Here is a 24,395-nt window from a genome sequence, read left to right as displayed (position 1 = left end):
TTGGATAAAAGAATTTCAGAATAAGATAAAGGATCTCCCTAATGGAGCGCCCCAGGGCTTGTAATTCTGTTCTATTCAAATTGTTTATCAATAGCTTGAATGAGAGCTTAGATGGCATATTGATTAAATTTGCAATGTAAGAATTTTAGCTAAAACATTTGGATTGCAGAGTCTAGGCAGTTTTCTTTCATGATTTCTTTCATGATAAAAACATATGATAAATGTTTTTAAGTCATGGATTCAGGTAATCCAATTATTCTCATATTATCTCTCCTTGATAGGTTTTCTAGATCAGGACTGTGTGTGAGTGAGTGTGTGTGTGTGTGTGTGTGTGTGTGTGTGTGTGTGTATGTGTGTGTGTTTGTATGTGTTTTCGCATCTTGTGCTAAACTGTTAATTCTCTTTCCTAGTCTCTCCATAGTTCTCATTCTCTCTCTCTCTCTCTCTCTCTCTCTCTCTCTCTCTCTCTCTCTCTCTCCTTTCTATTTTTTTCCTCTCTCTCCTCTCTTCTCTCTTCTCTTCTCTTCTCTTCTCTTCTCTTCTCTTCTCTTCTCTTCTCTTCTCTTCTCTTCTCTTCTCTTCTCTTCTTCTCTTCTCTTCTCTTCTCTTCTCTTCTCTTCTCTTCTCTTCTCTTCTCTTCTCTTCTCTTCTCTTTTCTCTTCTCTCTTTCTCTCTTTCTGTCTGTCTCTCTCTTTTTTTCTGATTCTTTCCTCTATCATTCTCACTTCATTTTTAATACTTTAAAAATCATTTAAAAGTGCTAGATTCCTTTTAGGAATCCTAGTTGAGCTTGTGAACAAGATGTGTTTTAATTTGAGATTTTGTTTGTTTTGGAGTTTTTGTCCCTTTCTGGATTTGTGATTTAGGAATTACTGGCCCCTCATAGTTCTTTGTCTTTGTTTGTTTAATTCATTCTTCTAGCAGTTCTACTGGACAAGTCAGTGTTGTTGCCTAACCGAGAACTCTCAGGGCTATCTGTGATCCCATCCCTTCTTGGAGACGTCTTTGCTGAATTTCTGGTTGGCAGTCTGAGTCCTCACTCTCTGGGCTTTGGGAACTCACTTTATGTTCTTGACTCCTTCTCACCCTACCTTACATTAATGGATTATATCCATTATTCTCTGTATTCTACATGTTCTCTGTATTCTACATGTTCTGCCCCAGTAATTTTCCTTTAGGCCAAATTTGCAATCTTAGGCTGGAAAAATAAATTGTCTTTTGATTGCTTGATCACTACTTAGTCATGAGTTCTTAGATCATTGTTGGAATAGTTGTGGTGGGTAGCTGGACTGTACAACTTCCTCCTATTCCACCATCTTGGATAGTTCTGGTTTTAAATCTTTCAAAGTTGCCTGGCATTGTAATGTTGTCATTGTAAGCTTTTCTGGCTCTATTCATTTTGCATCAGTTCATCAGTTTTTTTGAAACCATTCTTTTAATAATTTTTATGGTCATCAATATTGCATTATACTAATAAAATGTGATTTAAAAAAAACCATTCTTCAATTGATAGTCATCTTAGTTTTTAAATCTTTGCCACTAAAAAAGTTATTATAAATATTATTTCATATATATAGGATGTTTTTCTTTTAATTTAATTTAATCTCTTTGAAATATAGGCCTCATAGTGCTATCACTGGATCAAATAGTATGTATAGTTAAGTAACTCTGGGGGCACTTTTACTTCTTAGAATAGGTGTCACAATACACAGTTCTACCGACTTCCTGTATCATTAGTCATTTTCTTTTTTTAAAATCAACTTTGCCAATCTGATGAAAATAAGATAGAAGCTAAGTGTAGCTTCAATTTGAGTTTTTTAAATTATTAGTGATTTGGAGCATTTTTTCATATAGCTATTGATGATTTGTGTACTGTCTATTCATAGCCCTTGACCATTTTTATATTGGGAGATGATTCAGTCTTATAAATTTAAGTCAGTTCTTTATATAACTTGGACATGAGACCTTTAAGAAACTTCCTATAAAGATTTTTTCCCATTATCTATTGCACAAAATCATTTTAATTGCATATAATCAAAATTGTCTACTTGATCTTCTGTGATAGTCTCTATCTCCTGTTTGTTTACTCAGGAATTCTTGTCCCATCTGTAGGTCTGATTGGCAATTTCTTCCTTGCTTCTCTAATTTGCCCATGATGACATTTTTATGTCTAAGTCATGTGCCCATTTGGAACCTGGTACATCATTAGAGGTCTCAGTTTATACCTAGTTCTGTCAGACTGCTTTCCAATCTCCTCAATACTTTTTGTTAAACAGTTTGTTCTTAAATTAATAGGTAGGGTGTTTTGGTTTATCAAACACAAGGCTACTGTGATCAGTTGTTTCATATCATGTAACTATCTTGTTCCATTGGTTGACTTATTTTTTGACCAAGACTAAATTATTCCAATGATCCAGTCTCCTTGCCCATTTCCCCCTTATTTTCCTTGAGATTCTGGACTTTTTGTTCTTCCACATGAATTTCAGTTTTAAATGTTCTATAAGGTAATTTGATAATTTTATTGATATGACACAAAATATGTAAATCAACTTAGGTAGTATTGTTATTTTTATTTTATTGGCTTGGCCTACAAATAGCAATTACTATTTCTCTATTTACTTGAGTGTCTTTACTTACATAAATTGTTTTCTAATTCTTTTCATTTAGTTTGTGTGTGTGTGTGTGTGTGTGTGTGTGTGTGTGTGTGTGTGTGTGTGTTTTGGTAGGGAGAATTCTAATTACTTTATATATTATTTGTTTAATTATATTCTATTTTCATCACTTTCTGTTTAGTTTTGCAAGGATATCCTTGCTTTATATTTGATTTATTAGAAAAGTTTTTAGGTTATGTCCATTGTAGATAATATTTATTATGCAGTCCCTTTTATTTCTTAGCATGTTAAGGAAAGGTCCATTTATTTCTAATTTTGTAATGGTTTTGAAAGAAACGGGTTTTGTATTTTATCAAAAGATTTCTTTCCCTCTGAATAATTGCACGACTCCTATTGTTTTTATTATTAATATGACCTATTATGTTGCTAATTTTCCTAATATTGAAATAACCATGAATCCTTAGTATAAATCCAACCTGACCATTGTATAAAATCTTTGACCATTGTATAAAATCTTTGCAATGTTACTGTAGCTTCTTTGCTAATTGTTGTCCTTTTCAGTCATGTATAGTTCTTCATAACCCTATTTGGGATTTTCTTGGCAAGAAAACTGGACTGGTTTGCCATTTCCTTTTCTCTTAAAATTAATTTTTTTTTCTTTCTTGAGACCTCATTCATGTTTCATTCAATTTATTATTCTGAGATTGGGTTATTTAAATTCACTATTTCTAGTTTTACAAATCTGGGTACTTTATATTTTTTGTAAATGTTCATCCATTTCATTTATGTTGTTTATTTAATTTGCATTTAACTGGACAACGTAATATCTAATAATTTACTTTATTTGCTTTGAATTTTCCATTTAAATTGTTGACACTAGTTTTCCTCTTTCTTTGGTTTAATCAAATTAGCTACTGATTTATCTATTTTTAGTTCTCCAAAAAGACAAAACAAAACAAAAAACTCAATGCTACTGATTTTATGTATTAGTGTAATTCTTTTTTTTTTTTTTTTTTTTTTGGTGAAACAATTGGGGTTAAGTGATTTGCCCAGAGTCACATGGCTAGTAAGTATTACATGACTAAGGCTAGATTTAAACTCAGGTCTTTCTGGTTCTAGAGCCACTGATCTATTTACTGAGCCATCTAGCTGCCCCTGTACTGTCTTTAAAGAAAAAAACTATTAATCTTCTATTTTCAGAATTTCTATTTTAGCATTTGTTTGTTTTTTTAAGTTTATTGTTTTTCGGGTTTTTTTTTTTGTTTCATGCTCAGTTCATTGATTTTTTTTCTCTCTTTTGTGATGAAAATATTTAGAAATATATATTTGTCCCTCAGAACTGCTTTTGCTACATCCAACAAATTTTGATGAGTTGCTCAACTTGTTCTCCTTAATGACTTATCTATTGTTTCTATGATTTGCTCTTTGATGTACTTATTCTTTAGAATTAATCTTTAATTATTTAAAATATTTTCCTCAAAGATAATTTACTGAATATAATTGTTATTTCATTGTTGTCAGTGAAAAATATCTGATATTTTTGCTTTTCTGAAATTTTATGAGATTTTCATGTACCAGGTCAATGTTAGTTATTAAAGGTACCTTATGTAACTGAGTATTATATATGATTTTTCTGTTTCCATTCAGCAATCATGAGAGTTGTGATATCTACCTTTTAAAAAAAATTCATGTCCTTAACTTCATTCTTTGATTATCTTTTGTTAGATTTAAATGGATCTAAAGGGGATACATGGAGATCCCAAACTTATAGTTTTGCAATCTATTTCTTCCTGTAAATTGATTAACTTTTCCTTTATATATTACAATACTATATCCTTTTGATGCATACATATCAAATATTGTTATTAATTTATTGTCTCTGGCATCTTTCAGCACTATGTAGTTTCCCTATTACTCTTTTATAATGAAGTAAATTTTTGTTCTCTGGATTAGTTTAGGTGAATCATATAATAGATTCTTTTCTGGCCCTTCATTTTAACTTACACAGGGTCTTTATGTTTCAAATGTTTCTTATATGCAATATGTTATATTGTGTTCTTTTATGTTTGTGTCCATCCCATTCACCTTCATAATTATAATTTTTATTATATTAATTTATTTAATATTTTCCCCCAGATACATTCAAAAGATTTTTTTTACATTTGTTTTTAAGATTTTTGAGTTTTAGGTTCTCTTCCTTATCTCCACCCACAATTAAGAAACCATATGTGAAGTTATGCAAAACATCTCCATTAAAGTCAAGTTGTGAAAGAAAACATAGATCTCACACTCTAATGAAAATAAAAACTCTCAAAAAAAATTAAGTTTAAAAAAAGAGAGAGAGAAATAGAGAATGTTTCAATCTGTATTCAGATAACAACAATACCTTCTCTGGTTATGGATAGGATTTTTCATGATAAGTCCTTCAGAAGTCATAAATTATTGTACTGCTGAGTCATTTATAGCTGGTCATCCCAGAACATTGCTATTTGCATACAGTATTATTTCACTTTGTTCATGGTTTTTCCATGAAGTTTTTTTTTTTCCCCTGAGAGCATGCTGCTCATCATTTCCCAGGGAACAATAATATTCCATATTCAACATTAGCCCTTGTAAAACCTTGTGTTCTGATTTTCCTCTCCTTCCCCCACACCTTCCCTTAGATGACAAGTAGTTCAATATATGTTAAACATGTGAGAAATATATGTAAATCCAATACATGCATACATATTTATACAATTATCATGCCATACAAGAAAAAATCAAATCGAATCAGTAAAAAAAGAGAAGCAAAATAAAATGCAAGCAAACAACAACAAAAAGAGTGAAAATGCTATGTTGTGAACCACACTCAGTTCCCACAGTTCTCTCTTTGAGTATAGATGGCTCTCTTCATCATTGAACAATTGGAACTGATTTGGATCCTCTCATTGTTGAAGAGAGCCACATCCATCAGAATTGATCATCATGTGGTATTGCTGTTGAAATGTATAATGATCTCCTGATTCTGCTTATTTCACTTAGCATCAATTCATATAAGTAAGAAGAGTATACTTGATGTATCAGTGCTCTATGTTCGATGTAAACTGCTTCTGTTCTCCTGACACTCTACCCTTTCCCTCCTGAATTCCAAAATGCTATTTATTATCCTTTCTTTCTCTACTTTTAGATTATCCCTCCCTCTAAGCTTGGTTTATTTTGCTACTCCCTCCCTAAATCTATCCTTTTTCTTAACCCTCCTCTCTATCTTCCCTAGTTATACTCATCTCTTTGATTTAAATGTATTATTGTATCCAACTCTCTGTGTAAATATTTTGCTCTCCTTTGACCAGTTCAAAAGAGTGAAGTTCAACAGATACTCATTTCCTTCCATTTCAATCTCTTTTTTCCTTAATTTTAAATATTTTATGTGCCATATACTATATATTTAGTATTCTTTGTATGTCAAAATTTGTTCTTAGTCCTGGTCTTTTTTATCAGAAATGTTTGGAAGTTCTCTTATTTCATTAAAGGTTATTTCCTCTCCCTCTCTTCCCCACCATTGAATGATACTCAGTTTTTCTAGGTACTTTTTTGTTGTTGTTGTAAATTTTATTAATTTATTAGACTATTAATTTAAATTTAAATTCCAGACTACATTTTAAACCTTACTTTAATACATTAGTTCCATTCCCACCCATTATGGTAGGCCAAATTAGCTTTCTTGCTATTCCTTAAATATGACATTCTCTCTCCTATCTCCATACCTTTGCAGAGGCTGCCCCATGCCTAAAATATTCTTTCCCTCTTCACCTCTGGCTTTTAGAACCTTTGCGTTCAGTTCAATCATTACATCCTACCTGAGATTTTCACCATTCCCTTTGCCTCAGTTGCTTGTATTCCACCCACAAAATTACCTTTTATATATATTTTGTGTATGCTTATTCTGTATGTACATATTGTACAAATAACATGGGTATGTGTTTGTTCTGCAGTTTGTGTTATTTGAGGACAGAGATTGTTTTTTTTAAAATAGGGATTATTTTTTTTTGCCTGTTTACCTAGCATAGTGCTCAGCACAAAATATGTGCTTTATAAATGTTAGTTGATTGATTGACAAGAAGAGCAATCACTAAAGAGTTGTGGTATTTATTAAGTGTCTATTATGTTCTAGTCACTATGCTAAGTGTTAAGCAATATGACTCTTAGTGACTTTGCAACTAACTCAGTAGGTAGTTTTGGACAAATCCTATTTCTGTTTTGGAACCCAATTTCCTTTACTTACAAAATAAGAGAGATGAACTAAATCAATAAATGAATGGATGAAAAAGCATATGTTAAGGATAGGAGAGTGGTAAGTTTCAAAATAAAAAGATAATGAATTTTATTTTCGATGTGTTGAATTTGAGATTGAGGAACATTGTGTTTGAAATGTGCATTAATTATTAAGTAATATTTGATATGTAACTGGATTCCAGGACAGAGACTAAGGAGAAAAAGTTCCTATTGGTTTCCTGGCTCTCTTGATTGCTACTCGGTGTACTCATTCAACCTATGGAACTAGCCTTTTCTATCCTGCATATCCTTTCTAATAAGGCCCATTGCTCTGAAACTACCCTTTCTATCTTCCCCCTATATTCATTCTGGAAAGATCCTAGACTTTCCAGCGAGAAGCCATGCATTACTTATGCATGGGACTATCTAAATTTATTGGGATTCCCAGAGAAAATTGACCTAAACCAAAGGGATAAATCTCTCATAGTGGAATTACATAATATTCAGGTCCGGAATAAGGGGGAAATATTTTAAGGGAGAGAAAGGATATTCTCAGGCACTTTCAAATCATGAGGAAACTAGACTATCTCTGCCCTAATGTCCTTGCTAGCACAAAATCTAGAATTCTTTCATTTTGGTGAGAGGCAATTGGGGTTAAGTGACTTCTCCACGGTCACACAGCTAGGAAGTATTAAGTATCTGAGGCCAGATTTGAACTTGGGTCCTCCTGATTTCAGGGCAGGTGCTTTATCTACTGTGTCATCTAGCTGCCCCTCAAAGCCTGTAATTCTTTATGTTACCATCTCCAGAGGTCCTACAGCCACGAGCCAGATGTGGCAGTTGAGGATGTTTATCCCCCTCACCCGGGCTATGAAGTTTCTTTACTTAAAGGCCCACAAAACAAAGTTTTTGTTTTTACTATAGTCCGGCCCTCCAACAGTCTGAGAGACAGTGAAGGGGGTCACAGTGACCCCAAATTTAAAAAGTTTGAGGACCCCTGATTCTAGGCAATCACCATCTCTGCCGAGTTCTAAGGTTCTCTCTGCATTGGGATAATGACAAAGTACAATCTAAAAAACTCAATGCCTTTCTGGAAGAAGAAAAGATGCTGGGTAAAGGAAGAGTATGACTCCTTTGGCTTGGCTCTATCTCTTTAAACTAATAAGAAAGCCAAAAAGACAGAAATGAATATGAGAGCACTAAGAGGCAAGCTTCCCAATGGAAAGAAATCAATTATGCATTTCACCTTTCTGAGAGAAGTTCAGCTGTTCATTGTGAACATAATTTCACCCACCCTGTGAGGAAGAGTGACTCTACCCATTGTACAGACCAGAAAGCTGAGACCCAAAGGGCTCATCCTAGAGTCTCCTTGTGAATCAGGGACAGAGGTGGGAACAGAAATCCTGCAAGATTTTTCCTTTCCCTTTCTTTCCCCCTTCTTAACCCCAGGAAAGAATGTGAGCAGGAGCCCCAGGCGTACTAGGGAGATGTGGAGTTAGGGAATCATCTGTCCCCAGAGAGCCAGCACTGCCCTCATGAACAAGATTTGGATCTGGACGGCAGAAAGCTGGGGAGCCTTCTCCCCATGATGCAAGAGGATCAGAATACCTGGGTTCAAGTCTTGGTCCTGCTGCTTCCTATCCATGTGATTTAAGTCATTGAAGCCTAAGTTTCTTTTGTTTGTGAACCAGAGAGGAGGATTTGACAATAGCCTTTCCAGTTTCCTTTCAGATAGGAATCTATGATCTAAACTGAGGGTGGCAGTTGGAAAAAGGAAAGGTATAAGCAGAGCAGCCAAGGGAGGGAGAGCTTTGGAAGTCATGTGAAACTACCATGACTCATTCAGGGAGGCTGAGCTCCCCATCCAGGCCACATTCTGGGAGGTTTTGTTCCCTGCCAAAGCCCCACCTTCAAGGACTTGTTCCTCTACCACTGGGGCTAGGAAGTATGTGTGAGGACAACTTGAAAGGAGCAATTAATATCACTTGTCCTTTCCCCAGCTCCCTACTGTTGTCAGTCCCATTCCCACCCCTTAATCCTGGTAATAATAGCTAATACTATTATTTATATTATATAGCATATATAATAATTCTATATATTTGTATATCACCCACTATGTGCTGGAGATTCTGCTAAGCCCTTTGCAAACATCATCTCATTTGATTCTTGCAACAACCCTAGAAAGTAGATGCTATTGCTATCCCTTTTTTATAGATGAGGAAACTGAGGCAGACAAATTAAATGGCTTGCCTAGTTACACATCTAATAAGTGCCTGAAACAGGATTTTAATTCAGACAGATCTCTGTGGCTCCCAGAGTGCTGATATACCCATTGCTCTACCTAACTGCCTTTAATCTCAGGTGCCACATAAAATGAGAACAGCTTTAGGATTTGGGGGAATTCCTCAGATAATAATCCTGAAATAATAATAGACTGAAAGAAACTTCCAAAAGTCAATTCATCCATCTCTCTGCTTTTAGGCAAGGCTGCAATTATACTGCCTCAGAGAGATGAGAACATGACCTAGAATATGAAGCACAGAGCTGGAAGGGACCTTAAATATCTTTTGGTCCAGAAATTCTTGCCAGGGACCCATGAACTTTTAAAAAGGATATTATTGCTGTTAAGTACCTTTCCATATAATGTATTTTTTTATAATCCTATGCATTTTATTTTATGCATTTAAAAATATTATTTTGAGAAGGGGTCCATAGGATTCACCAAGTGCCAAAGGGGTCTATGACAACAGAAGGTTAGAATCCCATGCTCTACTCTAACCTTTTCATATCTCTTTGAAAAAAAATTGATAAATTTTATTTTAATATGTCTGAAAATAGTTAAAGAGTAATTGAGCAAAAAAGAGTGTTCAGGCAATTATATTGTTTGCATTGGAGTATTTATGGGTTGAAGCATTTTGCATGCAGCTGGATCCTTTCCCATGAGATATGTGTTGCTGGGATGTGGGGGGGAGAGGAAAGGAAGAGGAAAAGAGACAGACAGAGACAGAGAGAGATCTTTCTTCCTTTCCAAAAGCATAGAAATAAAGACAGAGAAAAAGAGAGTCAGATTTTAGCGTCTTTTAATATTGTGAGCAGTTAGCTGTTTTTGGCTCAGCCACTATAGTTTTCAATAATCCCACCTCCATCCTTAAAAATAGGATAGAGGACCAAAGATCCCACTGTCCATCTCTAGTCACCTATGTTGTTTCAGGAAAAGGAAAAGAGTATATATCTAAAACAGTCTTCATATTTGTTCATCCTTATCACCTAATTCAGAGAAAGTAGGCAGCACTACGGATAGAGCTCCAGGTCTGAAGTCAGGAAGACTCACTCTTCCTGAGTTCAAATCTGAGCTCAGCCACTGACTAGCTGTGTGACCCTGGCCAAGTCCCTTAACCCAGTTTGCTTTGGGTTTTTCATCTGCAAAATGAGCTAGAGAAGGAAATGGCAAACCACTCCGGTGTCTTTGCCAAGAAAAGCTCAAATGAGGTCACGGCAAATGAGTCAGACACAACTGAAAATGACTGAAGCTGAGTTGCCTCACCCACTCATTTTAGAGATGAGAAAACTGAGGTATAAGAATATAGTTACATGATTTACCCAAGATTACCAAACTAGTTAGTAACAGAATAGACTCCCTAGAAAAGAAAATTCTTCTCTTTCTCTCTTACTTTAGGGTCTTGCCTACTTTCCATATTTAATTAATCACTAATTGCATTTATTATTAATTATCTTGAATTGAAATTTATTTTTAGGTTTGGCATCAGATTTGGAATCATGGGACCCTCTCTTTTCAACTCTGTTATTACCTGTGTAACTTTGTACAAGTCACCTGATCTCTAAAATGTGGGAAATTGAACCAGATCAGGATTTTTAATCTTCTTTTATCATAGATCCCATTGGCAGCCTAGGGAAGCCTATGAATTTCTCAGAATAATGGGTTTTGTTTTTTTTTTTTAGTTACATAAGATTACAAAGGAAACCAATTAGATCAAAATATGAAAAACAAATTTGCAGCCCTCAAGGTGAAAACCCTTGGACTCAATGCTCTTTAAAGAGCCTTCTTCTAGCTCGGAATGCTATGATCTCAGCACAAATGCAATCACGCTGCTGAGGGCACACATACACACAGGTCCATACTGGTTTGTCTCTGCACACATCTGAAATCACATTTGACACCGGGTATTTCATGTCAGCCAAGCCACACCTAGGAATTCAACTTTCTGATACTACTGGGTCCTTGAAGAATCCTGTTTTCAGAGCGTTCTGTTCCTGCAAGTTGATTCCTGGGCACAAGGCTGATCCAGTCTATTCCCCTCTACCACCTACTGAAACAATGACCATTGGGCTGGGAGAGCCAGAATCCTCCATGCTCAGGATGCCCCCATGTGGAAGAACAGAAGAACTGTCCTTAGAGAGAGTGAGGAAATGTTGCAGAACCTGGCTACTCTCAGAAACAGTTTCCTCATCTGCAAAATGGTAACAATAATATATAAAATGTCTACCTCATGGAGTTACTGTAAGAATTAAGTGAGATAATATATATAACTTTTAAGCCCTGTGTAAATATCATTATTATAAGAATATTGAGTCATTGTAGCCTTTGCCCAGCTTCTTAAACTGTGGGTTGTGACCCTATATGGGGTCCTGTGACTGAAAGTGGAAGTCGAGAAATTAATGATTGGCTAACAATAAAGATTTGATTTGGATACTATTTCATATACCTGGAGTCACATAAAAAATTTCTCTGACAACAAAAGGTCATGAGTGGGAAAAAGTTTAAGAAGCCCTAATCTAGTAAATGGAGAACCAGATCTGATTTAGAAAGTCCTAAATTCTAAAATCCTAAATTCCTAAATTCTAAAATATATACATATATAATTTTTTTCAAATTTTATCTTAAATTTATTTTCCCCCTCTTTCTACTTCTAACATTTATCTTGTGATCCTGAGTAAGCTATAGCCTCTCAATGACCCCCCCCCCCCAGTCAACTCTCTAGGGCTACAAGTTGCAGACAGCAAATGTTGATAGAGCTTCCTTTGTTTTGTATATAATTTTTTTTATTTTTTCTAGTAAATTTATTTATTTTTAATGTACATTACTTTATAAATCATGTTGGGAAAGAAAAATCAGAACAAAAGGAAGAAACCATGGAAGAATTAAAAACAGAAAAAAGAAGTGTATATCTCCTGTGCTGATTTACATTCAGCCTCCTTTTTTCTGGATGCTGATGGCATTTTCTGCCCAAAGTCTATTGGGATTGCTTTGGATCATGAACCACTAAGAAGAACCAAGTCTTTCATAGTTGATCATCACACACCCTTGCTATTATTGTGTACAATGTATTCCTGATTCTACTTGTTTCTCTTAGCATCAATTCATGTACATCTCTCCAGGCCTTTCTAAAATCAGCTTGTTCATTACTTTTTTATAGAACAATAATATTCCATTATCTTTGTATACCACAACTTGTTCAGCCATTCCTCATTGATGGGTATCTACTCATTTTCCAGTCCTTTGCAATCACAAAAAAAGAGCTGCTATAAACATTTTTGCACATATGGGTCCTTTTATGATAGTTTCCTTACTGAAATTTTCCATACCAAATGAAAGCACAGGCTCAGCCTGTGGATCTATCTAGATCTCTATCTAACTGTATATTGAAGGGTCATTATATACCAGAACTATAGGAAACACTAGAGGTCATACAGTCTCTTTGCCTGATCATTTCATCCAAATAGTATATCCAATCTTTCTTTAAAGAGCAGTTGAGAACTTATCACTTTATGAAGCATCCTATTCCCCTTTTGCACAACTGCAATCATCAATCAATCAATATTTATTAAGCATCAGCTAAATACCAGGTATTGTGCTAGAGATACAAATTCAAAAGTAAGACAATCTCATATCTTTAAGGACCTATATTCTATCAGGAGAGACAAAACATTAAGTAAATATAGTATACATTTTAGAAAAACTCATTAAACAAAAATCATAGTAATGAGGGAAACACTAATAATAGGAGGGAAATAAGAAAGACCTCTTGAAGGAGAAGGGCTTCTTGAATTTTGAGAGAAGCCATGAGTTCCAAGAGACAGAAGTTAAGAGAAATAATATTCAAGCAATTTGGAATTGTGTTCAAAGGGCTGTAAAACTGCATACCCTTTGGTCTAGCACTACTGGATCTGTATCCCAAAGAGATCACAAAATCAAGATCACATATGCAAAAATATTTGTACCAGCTCTTTTTGTGGTGGCAAGGAATTGCAAACTGAAGGAATGCCTATCAATTGGAGAATGACTGAACAGGTTATGGTATATGAATGTAATAAAATATTATTGTTCTCATAAGAAATGATGAGCAGACTGATTTCAGAAAAGCTTTTTCTTTTAGAAAAGTAAAGACTTACATGAATTGATGCTGAGTGAAGTGAGCAGAACCAGGAGAACATTGTATACAGTAAGAAGATTCTGTGATAATCAGCTATGATAGACTTATCTCTTTTTAGCAATACAGTGATCCAAGATAATTCTAATAGACTTATGATAGAAAATGTTATCCACATCCAGAAAAAGAAGTATGGAGACTGAATGCAGATCAAAGCATTTTATCTTTACCTTTTGGGGGTTAGTTCTTTCTCATGAGGTTTTTCCCTTTTGTTTTTTCTCAAAATACTAATATGAAATTATATTTTAAAAATTATATATGTATATATATATAGCTTATAAACTTAATCAGATTGCTTGCTGTTTTGGAGAGTAGAATGGAAAGAAGGAGAGAAAATGGAACTCAAAATCTTACAAAAATGAATGTTTAAAACTATCTTTATATGTAATTGGAAAAAATAAAATACTATTAAGTGAAAAAAAGAGAGAAAGAGAGAGTATTCCATACATAGAGGTATAGTCAGTTCAAAAGTAAGAAAGCAGCAGATGACATGTTGTATATGGGTCACAGCAAATGGGCCCATTTTGCTAGAGCATAGAATTCCGGGAGTAATATGTAATCAATTTGAAAAAACAGGCTAAACCCAGATTCTGAAAGCTTTTAATGCCAAAAAAAGGAAGTCATATTTTAACTGGAAAGCAATAGGAAATCACTGAAGCTTCTTGTGCAAAAGGAATGGTATTTTCATAGCTGTGGTTTAAGAATATCAATTCTGAAGCCCTGTGGCTGGATTAAAAAATGTTTTCAGGGAGAATGACAGAAACTGTTGCCATAGTTCACCTAGGAGGTGATAATGGTCTGGACTAAGGTAGTTGTGGTGTGAATGGAGAAGAGGACTAATGGCAGAGATGTGAAGGAGATAAAATTAACGAGACCTGCTGAGGAACAGAATTCAAAGAAGCAAAGGAGAATGAAGGATGACTGTTAGAATTTTTTTTTTTAATTTATATTGAGCCTAAATCTGCCTCTCTAAACTTTCCACCCATTGTTCCTTCATTTTGTCCTCTGTAACCAAACAGAAAAAGTCTAATTTCTCTTCAACATCAAATATTCAAAAATACATACTTTGTCTTCTTAGGCTAAATATTCTCAATTCCTGTACCTAATTCAATGCAACACAGGCTAACAAACATTAATTAAACCACTTTTGGACAAGACACTGTATTAAACTGAAGATACAAAGATTATCTTCAAGGAGCTTATATTCTCCTAGGAAACATAGAATGTATATGCATATAAGAAAATAATGAACCATATACAAAGTTATTTCAAAAGATTAACAAATGTAGATTGGAGGACCTGGATGACCTGCACTCATAGAAGTAGCAACTGAGTTGTGCCTCAAAGGAAATTAAAGATTTAAGAGGCAGAGGAAAGGAGGCCATGCTTCAAACATGGGGACCACTCATGCAAAAGGCATAGAGGCAAGAGATTGAATAGCTATTGGACTGCTTTGATGACAATGGAGTGTGTGTGAAAGGGATTAATAGGATACAAAACTGGAAAGAAAAAAAATGGAAGCCATATTAAAGATGGGTTTAAATTCCAGGTTGAAAATTTTGAATTTTATCCAAGGGATCATTGGGAATCCCTGAAGATTTTTGAGGAGGGAAAGAACATGGTCAGTGTAATATTTTAAGGATATCAATTTGCTAGCTGGTTGGGGGATGGAAAGAAATATGACCCTGGAAACAGGGAAATAACTAGGGCTTCATTATAACAGTCTAGGTGAGGAAAATTGAGCATTTGAACAAGGGCTGAAATGAATATAAAGCAGGGGCAACTGTTTGGATGTGGAGAGAGAGGCATTAAATCCAGGATGATTTTATGGTTTCAAGTTCAGGAAGGATGGTGATATCCTCAACAGAAACCGGAAAGTTCAGAGGAAAGATAGGTTTGTATATCATGGTTTCTAATTTTCTCAAAGTTTTAATCTCCCTGTTCTGGATGTACTCCACTTTGTCAGTGTTCTTCCTAAAATATGAGCACAGTACAAAAGTCAAAATATAGTGAAACTATTATGTCACTTCTTCTGGCTACTATACTTCTGCCAACTCAATTTAAAGTTGTATTTGCTGCTCTGACTGCCATGACTACTGTTCTTTTTGGCTTGTAGCATATTAAAATCCTCAGGGTTTTTTTTTTTTTTTAATTCTGCACGAATGTTGTCCAGACACAATTCATCGTTGTATACTTGTAAAGTTGGTATTCTAATTCCACATGTGAGACCCTATACTTGTCCCTCATCAATTTCTTCTTTCATTGCATCATTCAATCAAACTTTTTGGTCATTAGTTGTATCATTCAATATGAATGGTTTAGGTCCCTAAAACATGGAAAGGCAAGGCAGAGAATTCTCATCCTCTTAGAGGATCAAAACCCCTTTCCTTTCTCAAACATGGAAAAAATTGAACATTTTTGAGGTGAGATTAAAGTTCTCTAAACCTGTCTTACCAGAAAAAAAGTAAAGGAAATGGAAGGAAGAGGTATATTGTATTTGATCTCTTTGAAAAGCTTCTCAATTTCCATCAGGCTCATTTCCTTATTTTATTAGGCCCTAGACACTCTGATAATTTTGCTAGCTGTAAGTGTTTTAACTTTGGTTCTAACTCTAACTCTGCCTTACGGCAGCCAGGCTTATGTTTGCTGTCTGTCCTATAAAGTTCTCCAAAGTGCTTAGTAAAGAAAAGTTGTAAAGGAGGGGGCAGATCTACCAGACTGCCTAGTCACTAAGCACAGGACTTCAAGCCACTTGGCTGCTTCTTGTTCAGAAAAATGGGACAAGTTACATGATTGCCCTCTAGAGTCCAAACTTAGCAATATGAAATATTGATAATGAGCTCCCCAGGCACAGAGAAATGCCTTGCTTAGGAGGCCATTGTGACAAGAGAGGAAGGTTTAAGCCAGAACCCAAGTGAATCATTCCTTCCTTTCAGTTCCTTCTCCCCAGAGTTATCCCAAATGTGACTACAACCCTGGGGACTTTCGTTTACTTGCGCTAATCCAGTCTCCAGGCCCAGTGCCTTCCTGCCCAACATCAGGGTTTCCTCCTGGGGCCATCTCCCTCCTTAGAATTTGTGCCAGGCTGTTTATACATTTTTTAGCAAAGGTACCAGGGGACAGCAAGCTAGATAAGGCAAATAACAGTAAAATGGACCTCAACCATTGGGGTTAAAGGTTAGAAGTGAAAAGAATTTAAAAGAAAGGCAAATATTTTTAAACTCTGTACCAACTTTTTTAAAAGGGGGGAACCAGTTTACATATGTTCTCTTGTTTGATCATCACAACAACCTTATATGGTAGGTACTATTATTATCCTCATTTTATATTCAGTGTCTGAGTCTTACAGCTTGAAGTGTAGATCCCCTGAAGGAGGGTACCCCAGATTCAAAGAATGCTGTGAGTCTGCATCCATTAAAATTTCAAGGGAAAAAACAAGAGATGGGAAGATCTGGAAAGAATTCCTAAGAGGTGGAAACTGAGCTATGGCTACAGGAAGCTAATACTGCTTATAAGGCCCCTTACAGGACTGCTTTTACCAGTCAGCTAGAGTACAAGGTTGGTTCAAAGCAAGGCACTTAATGAAATGATATTAATAAAAGAAAACATTTCCCCCATAAACTTGGTGCCTCACTTTCCCACAAGTACACACACCATCAGTAGGAAGAATAAACACAGATAAGCAACATGGATGGCTACAATACATTTACAGAGTCAAAATGTGCCTTTATCTCTGCCTTGCATTATCTGACCAATTATTAAAAACTGATATGGTCTAGTTACACCATTGCACTTCTGCTGATCCTGACCCCTAATGGTGTTCCTTGGGCATGTAGTCTCTACTGGATGTGGTTCCACTGGATCCTGCTCTCTTGAATGCAGTGTCTGGTGGACATTGCAAGTTCTAGCCCTACTGGTCATGTAAGGATAAAACCTGCTTCCATATTATGATTTCAGTTAAAGCATTTGATTGTAAGACTCTCTCTTTCTCAGTAGAAGTGAGAACTTTTATAGGTTTTTTTTATAGGTCTATAAAGGAAAGCAGCAGTCCTCAATCAGATGTTTAGCATCAGTGCAAAGAATCATAGAAAGAAATCTCAGATTTTTCCCCCACACTTAATAACCGAACTCTCTTGATCCCTTTAAAAGCTTGGCAACTGAGGTCTCTCATTTTGAGCAGGAGAGTCTTAACCTTTTGCTTCAAGCCTTTTGGAACAAAATTCTTTGGAACCAAGAGTCAATATGTTTTTCACTAATTAGTACCTTCAGGCTCTAATATGTTTTTGTTGTTTGTTTTTTGTTTTGTTTTGTTTTACTAAACTTCTTGATTGCTGAGCTTTGGATCATCATAGGTGATCCCAATCTCTCAGTGAACATTTCATATACCTTCTGATTTTAAGCTCTTTAATCTAAACTATACTTGTTCATGAGCTTTTGCTTCAGATGATCTTTACAGCAAAAGAAAAGGGGCTCTCAGTTCCCATGCAAGCGTTTAGCTAAGACATAAAAAATATAGCAGAGTATATTTAATCCAACAAAAAAAATCATAAGATCAGACATATAAACAGTCAAAACAACTAGCCTTCTCTGTACAATGATCTCCACTTTCCCGGAGGCACAAGACATATAATACTGCCTTAGATGGAGATACTTACATAGGTGATAAAAAATTAGGGTTGTTTGGTCAAGAAATTTACCCTTTGGTGAGCCCCATTTCTTAGAGGGCTACAGAGTGCTACAAAACCTCTGACAAGGCTCCTCCTTCCCCCGATCTGCAAAATTCCCATAATTCACATTATCAGTGAAGAGCAAGATCTATATAATGACTCTGTTCTTTGCTGCTCCATAACTATGACTCCTTGTTGGTTCAGGACTTAATGTAGTCCAGTGAAAGAAGTAAAATATGGACAGGATATTAACTTTGAATTTAAGGAGACCTGGATTGGAGCACTACTCCCTAAGGTTTATTGAAAGTGATGTTCTTTGCTCACATTGAAGTGCCATATAAATATGAGCTACTGGTGTTAACTTTTCTATTGGTTTCAGGATGATTGGTCAAGGAATCATTCCATTGCTTTGCTTCAGTCTGCTGCTGTAGGGCCACATAGTTCCTTGGTTTTCAGAAGGCATCATAAAGAACCAATTCATCCACTACTGACCAGATTCTCTCTGTCCAGACTTTAGGCTTTTCATTCAGTCTCTCTTTATGCCACTGTACCTCCTTTGTAAAGGCTGAGGCTGAGAGAGCTTGAAAATCCTGTGGTTGTCTGGCCTTGAACTACATCATTAAACTAATTAATTTCAATTCACATCAAAGAGTTAAGCATGTCAAGAAAATGTTATGCTGTATTAAGGAGTCATGGTCAATGCCAGAAAATCCTCATCAGTGGGCAATGATTCTAGTCTGTGGGGATCTAATGTTATTTCTAGGGCTTCTCTCTCCAAATTTTAGGGTCATCTTTGACCCCATCATTTCTATTTCCCTCCCATATCAAGACCTAGTATGATGCAGTTAGAGGGATTGTGTTCAAATCCAGAGTGTGCAATTTGCTAGCTATTTTACTTTGTGAAAATTACTTTATCTTATTGGGCCTCAGGTTAGAATAAATCAGTCAGATATTGGATATATTATATTACATTTTCAACTCCAGTTGTGTAGGACCCTCATTGAGATGGCTAGAAAGATTACCAAGCAATTATAGTCTAGTGTCCTTCCCAAACTATCTATCTATATCTATATTAATCTTAACTAGATGAAAGTGAAAGCATCTTAGGGATTCTTAAAATTTTGAGATAGGGTTACCATATTTCTCCATTGTACATGGAGGCATGAGTTGCCAGCAACTCATGGAACTTCTTCAGAATTTCAGCAGCTTCATCCTTGAGAGAGAATGCATATAATGAGTATGTGCTGGCAGGAAGAACACAGCTAGGTAGCACTATGGATATAACTGGAAGTTAGGAAGATCTGAGCTCAAATCCAGCCAAACACTTACTAGCTGTGAGATCTAGGAAAGTTACTTAACTTCTGTTGCATCAATTCCCTTATTTGCAAAATGGGGATAATAGTAGCATCTTCCTTCTAGCGTTGTTGTAAGGATCAAATGTATGTAAAGCACAGTGCCTGGTATATAGTTAAATGCTATATAAAGGTTAGCTATTATTATTATTATTATTATATTATTAATGGACCCATGGGTGAAGATATGTAGTTCTTCCAATTGTTGGAACCCTGCTAACCTTGTGCTCATGGGTCTTTAGCATCAAGGATGAAAAATGTAATTAAGTGCCTTTTTAGTCCTTCAGATTTAGCTTTTTGATTATCTTCTCCCTGAAACTTATAATGCTTTCCCGAGGCCCAGGGTCTCATTCCAAGCCTTGATCTTGCCACCTGCTCCAGCTGCTATTTGCTCCAGACAGACAACAGGTAGAAAATTTTGCCTTATAGGTGACTGTATTTGGAAACTTATGCAAATATATATGTAAATTTAAGCATTTGTGTATAGAGAGTTGGGAACTATACATGTGTAGTTATATATGTTAATGCCTTTATACATATATGCAGGTAAGCTTACATGTATGTAAATGGATTCATGTATAAGTTGTGCACAAGTGTGAGTTGGAATGGCATCCACAGATAAACTCGTCCTACCCTTAGTTGAATAATGAATCCAATCTAAAGACTCCCAACAAATAATAACCCAGCCTCCACTTGAATACTTTCCTTGACAAGGAATTTTCTACTTCCTGAGGCAGTGTATTTCATTTTTACATAGTTTTAATTATTAAGAAGTTTCTCCTTATATTCAACTGAAATCTATCTCCCTGTGATTTCCACCCATTGTTCTCCTACTTCTGCCCTTCATGGCTAAACAAATCTAATTTTTTCTTCCACATAAGAGCTCTTTAAATATTTGAAGCCAGCTATCATGTCTTTTCTCCCCACAAATCTCTTCTGTAGCCTAAACAGTCCCAGTTGCTTCAACTGATTCTCATATGGGAGATTCTGAGCATTCTGTTCCCCTTTCTTCTGTGGGAAAGTGTCTCAATCAGGGAAAGGAGTAGAAATTTAGAAGTTGAGAAATCTCTAAATCAATCAGAGAAGCCAAAGTGGAGTGCATTTCAGACCGGGGTGTGTGTGTATGTGTGTGTGTGTGTGTGTGTGTTCAAGTGTGGGACAGAAAAGAGCATTCTCTAAAACACTACTTACAGACTCATAATGTTAGAATTCTTAGTATTAAAATGGGAAGCAACCCTAGAAACCATATACTTCAAACTCTTTATTGATGGGAAAACTGAGGTGCAGAACAGGTGATATAATTTATCTTCCTGGGATCCCATGGCAAAGTAGTTAGAGTCTAGACTAGAATCAGAGGCTCCCAATCCAAGACTTTTTTCTACTGCAATGAATCCTGGGATTTCCTGGTTAACTTTGCTTTTTTTTTTTTTCCCTTGTAGCCCAGGAATCCCAGCCCCAGGAGGGACCTGCCCATCAATTTTAACCATTATGCCACAAAGAAGAGTGTTTCGGAGAGCATGCTGGATGTGGCTCTCTTTATGTCCAACGCTACTCGACTGAAGGCTGTTCTAGAACAGGAACCACCTTCTCCCTACTACATAATCCTGGTCACCCTCCTCAGCATCTCTCTGCTCTTACAGGTGGTCATTGGGATCCTCCTCATCATAACTGGTGAGGAACCAGGGATCTTAAATGAGCTGCTTCTTAGTGCATTTTACAGCTAAGGGTTGCCTGAAGACATCTAGTAAAGGGAAACATTAATTTTCAATACAACCAATTCTACTTTGAATTAACTAAAAGGATGTTCTCTGATTAAGCCTAAACCTACTTCCCTAAAATTTCTACCCTTTGCTCCTAATTTTTCACTTGGGAGCCAAATAGAAGAAACTTTTTTTCTGATTTAATTTTTCCCATATTGTTTTCAGTTTGAAACCTTATTTCAGTTTGAAACATTTTTTTTAAATCATTGAAAATTTAGGATTTTATTTGTACTAGCCAAAAAAAGTCCTTGTAGAAATGTTGCAGAGGGAGCTAAAAAACATGAGTCCTTTCCATAACATTCTTTCACTTAAAAAAAAGTAGCTGGATTCCCCAGTGCACGTTTTCCAAAATTACAGAATATATGCATTTACAGATAAATCTTTGAAAATGACACTTTGTTACCAGAATTAAAAGTTGCATTTCTTCTTTCTACTAATACAACATAAGAGATACTAATGAGCTAAAATGTAGCATAAATGGTAAAAATAAATACAAATTGCTGAAGATCTGAGGTCCCTGGATATCAGAAGCATAGGAAGAAAATAAACTCTAGCAATAAAGGATAATTTAATAAAACTTAGGAACAAGGTAACAAGTTTTCTACTTGAAGAGTGTAAACTTAAAGTCAATGAAAATACTGGGGGTTTGAAAACAAAATGTACTTGTGAACCACAAATGACTTAGAAATAAAGTTAGGAAGGTACAACCATGTCTACAAAAATTTGAATGGAAATTCCTGCTCCATTTCCTAGCTGTGTAATATTAGACAAGTTACTAAAGTCTCTTGGTCTCTTATATGTAAATGAATAAGTCCATTTGCAGAATATAACCTCAGTCTGTAAAAATGTTTTCTAAAAGAATTTTTCTTTAAAAGTTCAGTAATTACTGAAAATTACAAAAGACTGAAAGAAAATTTGTAGACTAGATGGAGCAGATTACTAGTAGTTAAGTAGTTCTGAGGCAAGAACATTTTATTGGGTTTTGTTTTTATCATTGCCATGAAATATGTAGGTAATGAAACTATTGTTCCTGCCTTTGCAAAGTTAGTGATCATTCTTTCCAGCTGCTTCAAATGGCAAGGAAAGAGCAGGAAAGGTAGTTGTTAGTGCGTCCAAATAAGAAGATCTGACCAATGGGAAATATTTCAATTTTTAAAGGAACATATAAGTCTCCCTGATTGGGGAAAGGAAGGAAAGAGAGATTGGTATTGAGGCTTTTTCTCATAACCTTTTACTTTCTCTTGTGAAAAGAGGATCAATCTTTCTCCAGAATAGTATAATAACTTTGCAATATCAAAAAGACATTATTCAATTTTAGCAGGTCACTAACAAAATTCCCTTGTGCCTTGATACACTTATCTAACCTTCAGTCTTCTGTTGGGTTCTTAAAGTCAACTGGTGAGGGGCAATTTTGTTGCTATGGCTTGCTGCCTAGCCACAGTTTTGTTGTAGTCCGGTAAGATAATATACTTTACAAACTTTAAAGCTCTATTACTGCTGCTGACAATGATTGTCAAACATATGAAAGCCCTTCATAGTGCTTTGTAGTACTATGCAAATACAAAACTATTATTATCATTGTTAGCTATTGCCTTATAGAAGCCACTGGTCCATGGCAGGGAAAGGAGAAATTTCAGCCTTCTGGCTCCCTTATCCTACCCTGTGCTGAACCTGGGATTCCAGTCTATGGTTCCAGATTGTGAGATTTTAAGAGAGATGCCCATCTGTGACTTCTGGCTCTGACATCTCCACCCACTCATCACTCCCACCTTTCCAATCTTCCACAGCACGGATGAATTTAAATGAGGTGTCAAAGCAACAGCGGCTGAACCAGCTCAACAACACAACCATGGTCATGGTCTTCATAACTGTCATCATCAACATTTTCATCACAGCCTTTGGAGTGCAGAAAATGGGGCAACCCTGGCCTACACCCAGGCCCTACTGAACCCAGCCTGGGGCCCAGGTGAGGATAAGGGATGGAAGGACTTTGTTCAAGCACACACATGGTCTGCTTCCTGGCTTCTGGGAGGGTGTTGGGGGAAGGGTGGGATTCTTACAGAACAAGAGAGTACCTGCCTAAATACCAACGGGGTGAAGCTTGGGGGAGGGCCTAAACAAAGAGATGGAGCAGAGTTAGGTCAGATTGGAAGGGGAGTAGTAACAGAGCATGAGCAAGTTTAGGGACGGGCCCCTCAGCCATGTTCAGGGATTAGGTATGAAGGAAACTTCCCTTTGCCTTGTTTTAAATTTGCTAGATACTTGTTCTCTCCAAGACTTAAGGTTTTGTTTTTTTTTTTTCCTAGTTAGAAATGGGCAGTCAGCTTCTATATAAAGAGAATAATGGAAGTAGAAATTTTTTCATGTCATCCTCATCACCTTCCCAGCTGACCTTTCTCTTTACTTCCTCTACAGGTGAAGGCCCTGGAACTCCTTCTGCTTTCCTTCCCTTTGACTTCTGCCAACCCTGAAGACCTCTACCCACCTCCACCCAGCTCAATAAGCCTTCCCCAAAGTACCTGGGAAGGACCCACATGGTTGTGTTGGTCCCCAATATAAACGCAAATGCTCAAGTATTTGATTCTGTTCGTCATAGTGAATTCTATATTGGTGCTGTCAATGTTTTGTGCTCAGAATGGGGATACTGTCAACTTTCTAGTATTGTTCCCCCAAACCCGAGACTGCCACAAAGGTGCTGAGTCTGGGGTTACTGCCTCCGAGTCAACCATATCCCCTTTCCTATTTCATACTATTTTCTTCTCTCTAAAGAGAAAAGAGCCAACTATAAAGTGATCTGCTAAACCAATATGTGTCATCCTTTGCCCTTTTTAGTTCATAAGCTCATAGAGTTAGAACTGAAGAACTTTGGAGATCATCTATTAAATGCTCCCCCATTTTATAGATGAGGACACTGAAGCCCTGGAAGGTTTAAGTAACTTGTCCAAAAGTCACACACATACAGGTATTAGGTCAGAGGCAGAATCTGACCCCATGCCTTCTCACTACGGAGCTCTTTCCACCAAACTACACTGCTAGTTGTGTGCCCAGGTAAGAGGGCAGGCTTAGGCTTCTTCAGTTGTACCACCCTTCTCTGGAAAGGAGCATATCTAGAGGCTTGAAATAGAAAAGATGACTTGAATCACCCTCTTTCCTTAGGGATCCACTGTCAAATAGCTTCTCCTTCCTTGCTTGGGCAGCCTCCCACTAGAGGGCTGCCATGTTGATTTCAGGCACTGTCAACTTGTGATCATCCGTGGATGTATAATCCATTTTGTGGATTACCATAGCAAAATTTTAATCA

The 24,395-nt window shown here is 36.2% G+C and overlaps 1 protein-coding gene across 2 annotated transcripts in view; it reads left to right on the top strand.

Moving 5' to 3' along the window:
• The window catches only part of NINJ2 (ninjurin 2), a 150,147-nt gene extending 126,477 nt beyond the window's left edge, over positions 1 to 23,670 (top strand). Inside the window, exons 1-4 of one of the 2 annotated variants that reach the window (XM_052001134.1) lie at positions 11,234 to 11,345; positions 20,774 to 21,005; positions 22,882 to 23,060; positions 23,510 to 23,670. In XM_052001134.1, the coding sequence (XP_051857094.1) occupies positions 11,253 to 11,345; positions 20,774 to 21,005; positions 22,882 to 23,042 (486 nt within the window). In that variant the 5' untranslated portion in view covers positions 11,234 to 11,252 and the 3' untranslated portion in view covers positions 23,043 to 23,060; positions 23,510 to 23,670. Of the gene's footprint in view, positions 1 to 11,233; positions 11,346 to 20,773; positions 21,006 to 22,881; positions 23,061 to 23,509 lie in introns of those variants that run through there. The other variant, XM_052001135.1, reaches the window with a different exon arrangement.
• The last annotated feature ends 725 nt before the right edge of the window (positions 23,671 to 24,395 follow it).

This window comes from Antechinus flavipes, chromosome 5 (assembly GCF_016432865.1).
Source record: "Antechinus flavipes isolate AdamAnt ecotype Samford, QLD, Australia chromosome 5, AdamAnt_v2, whole genome shotgun sequence".
NCBI lineage: Eukaryota > Metazoa > Chordata > Mammalia > Dasyuromorphia > Dasyuridae > Antechinus > Antechinus flavipes.
This window is presented reverse-complemented; position numbering and strand designations above follow the sequence as displayed.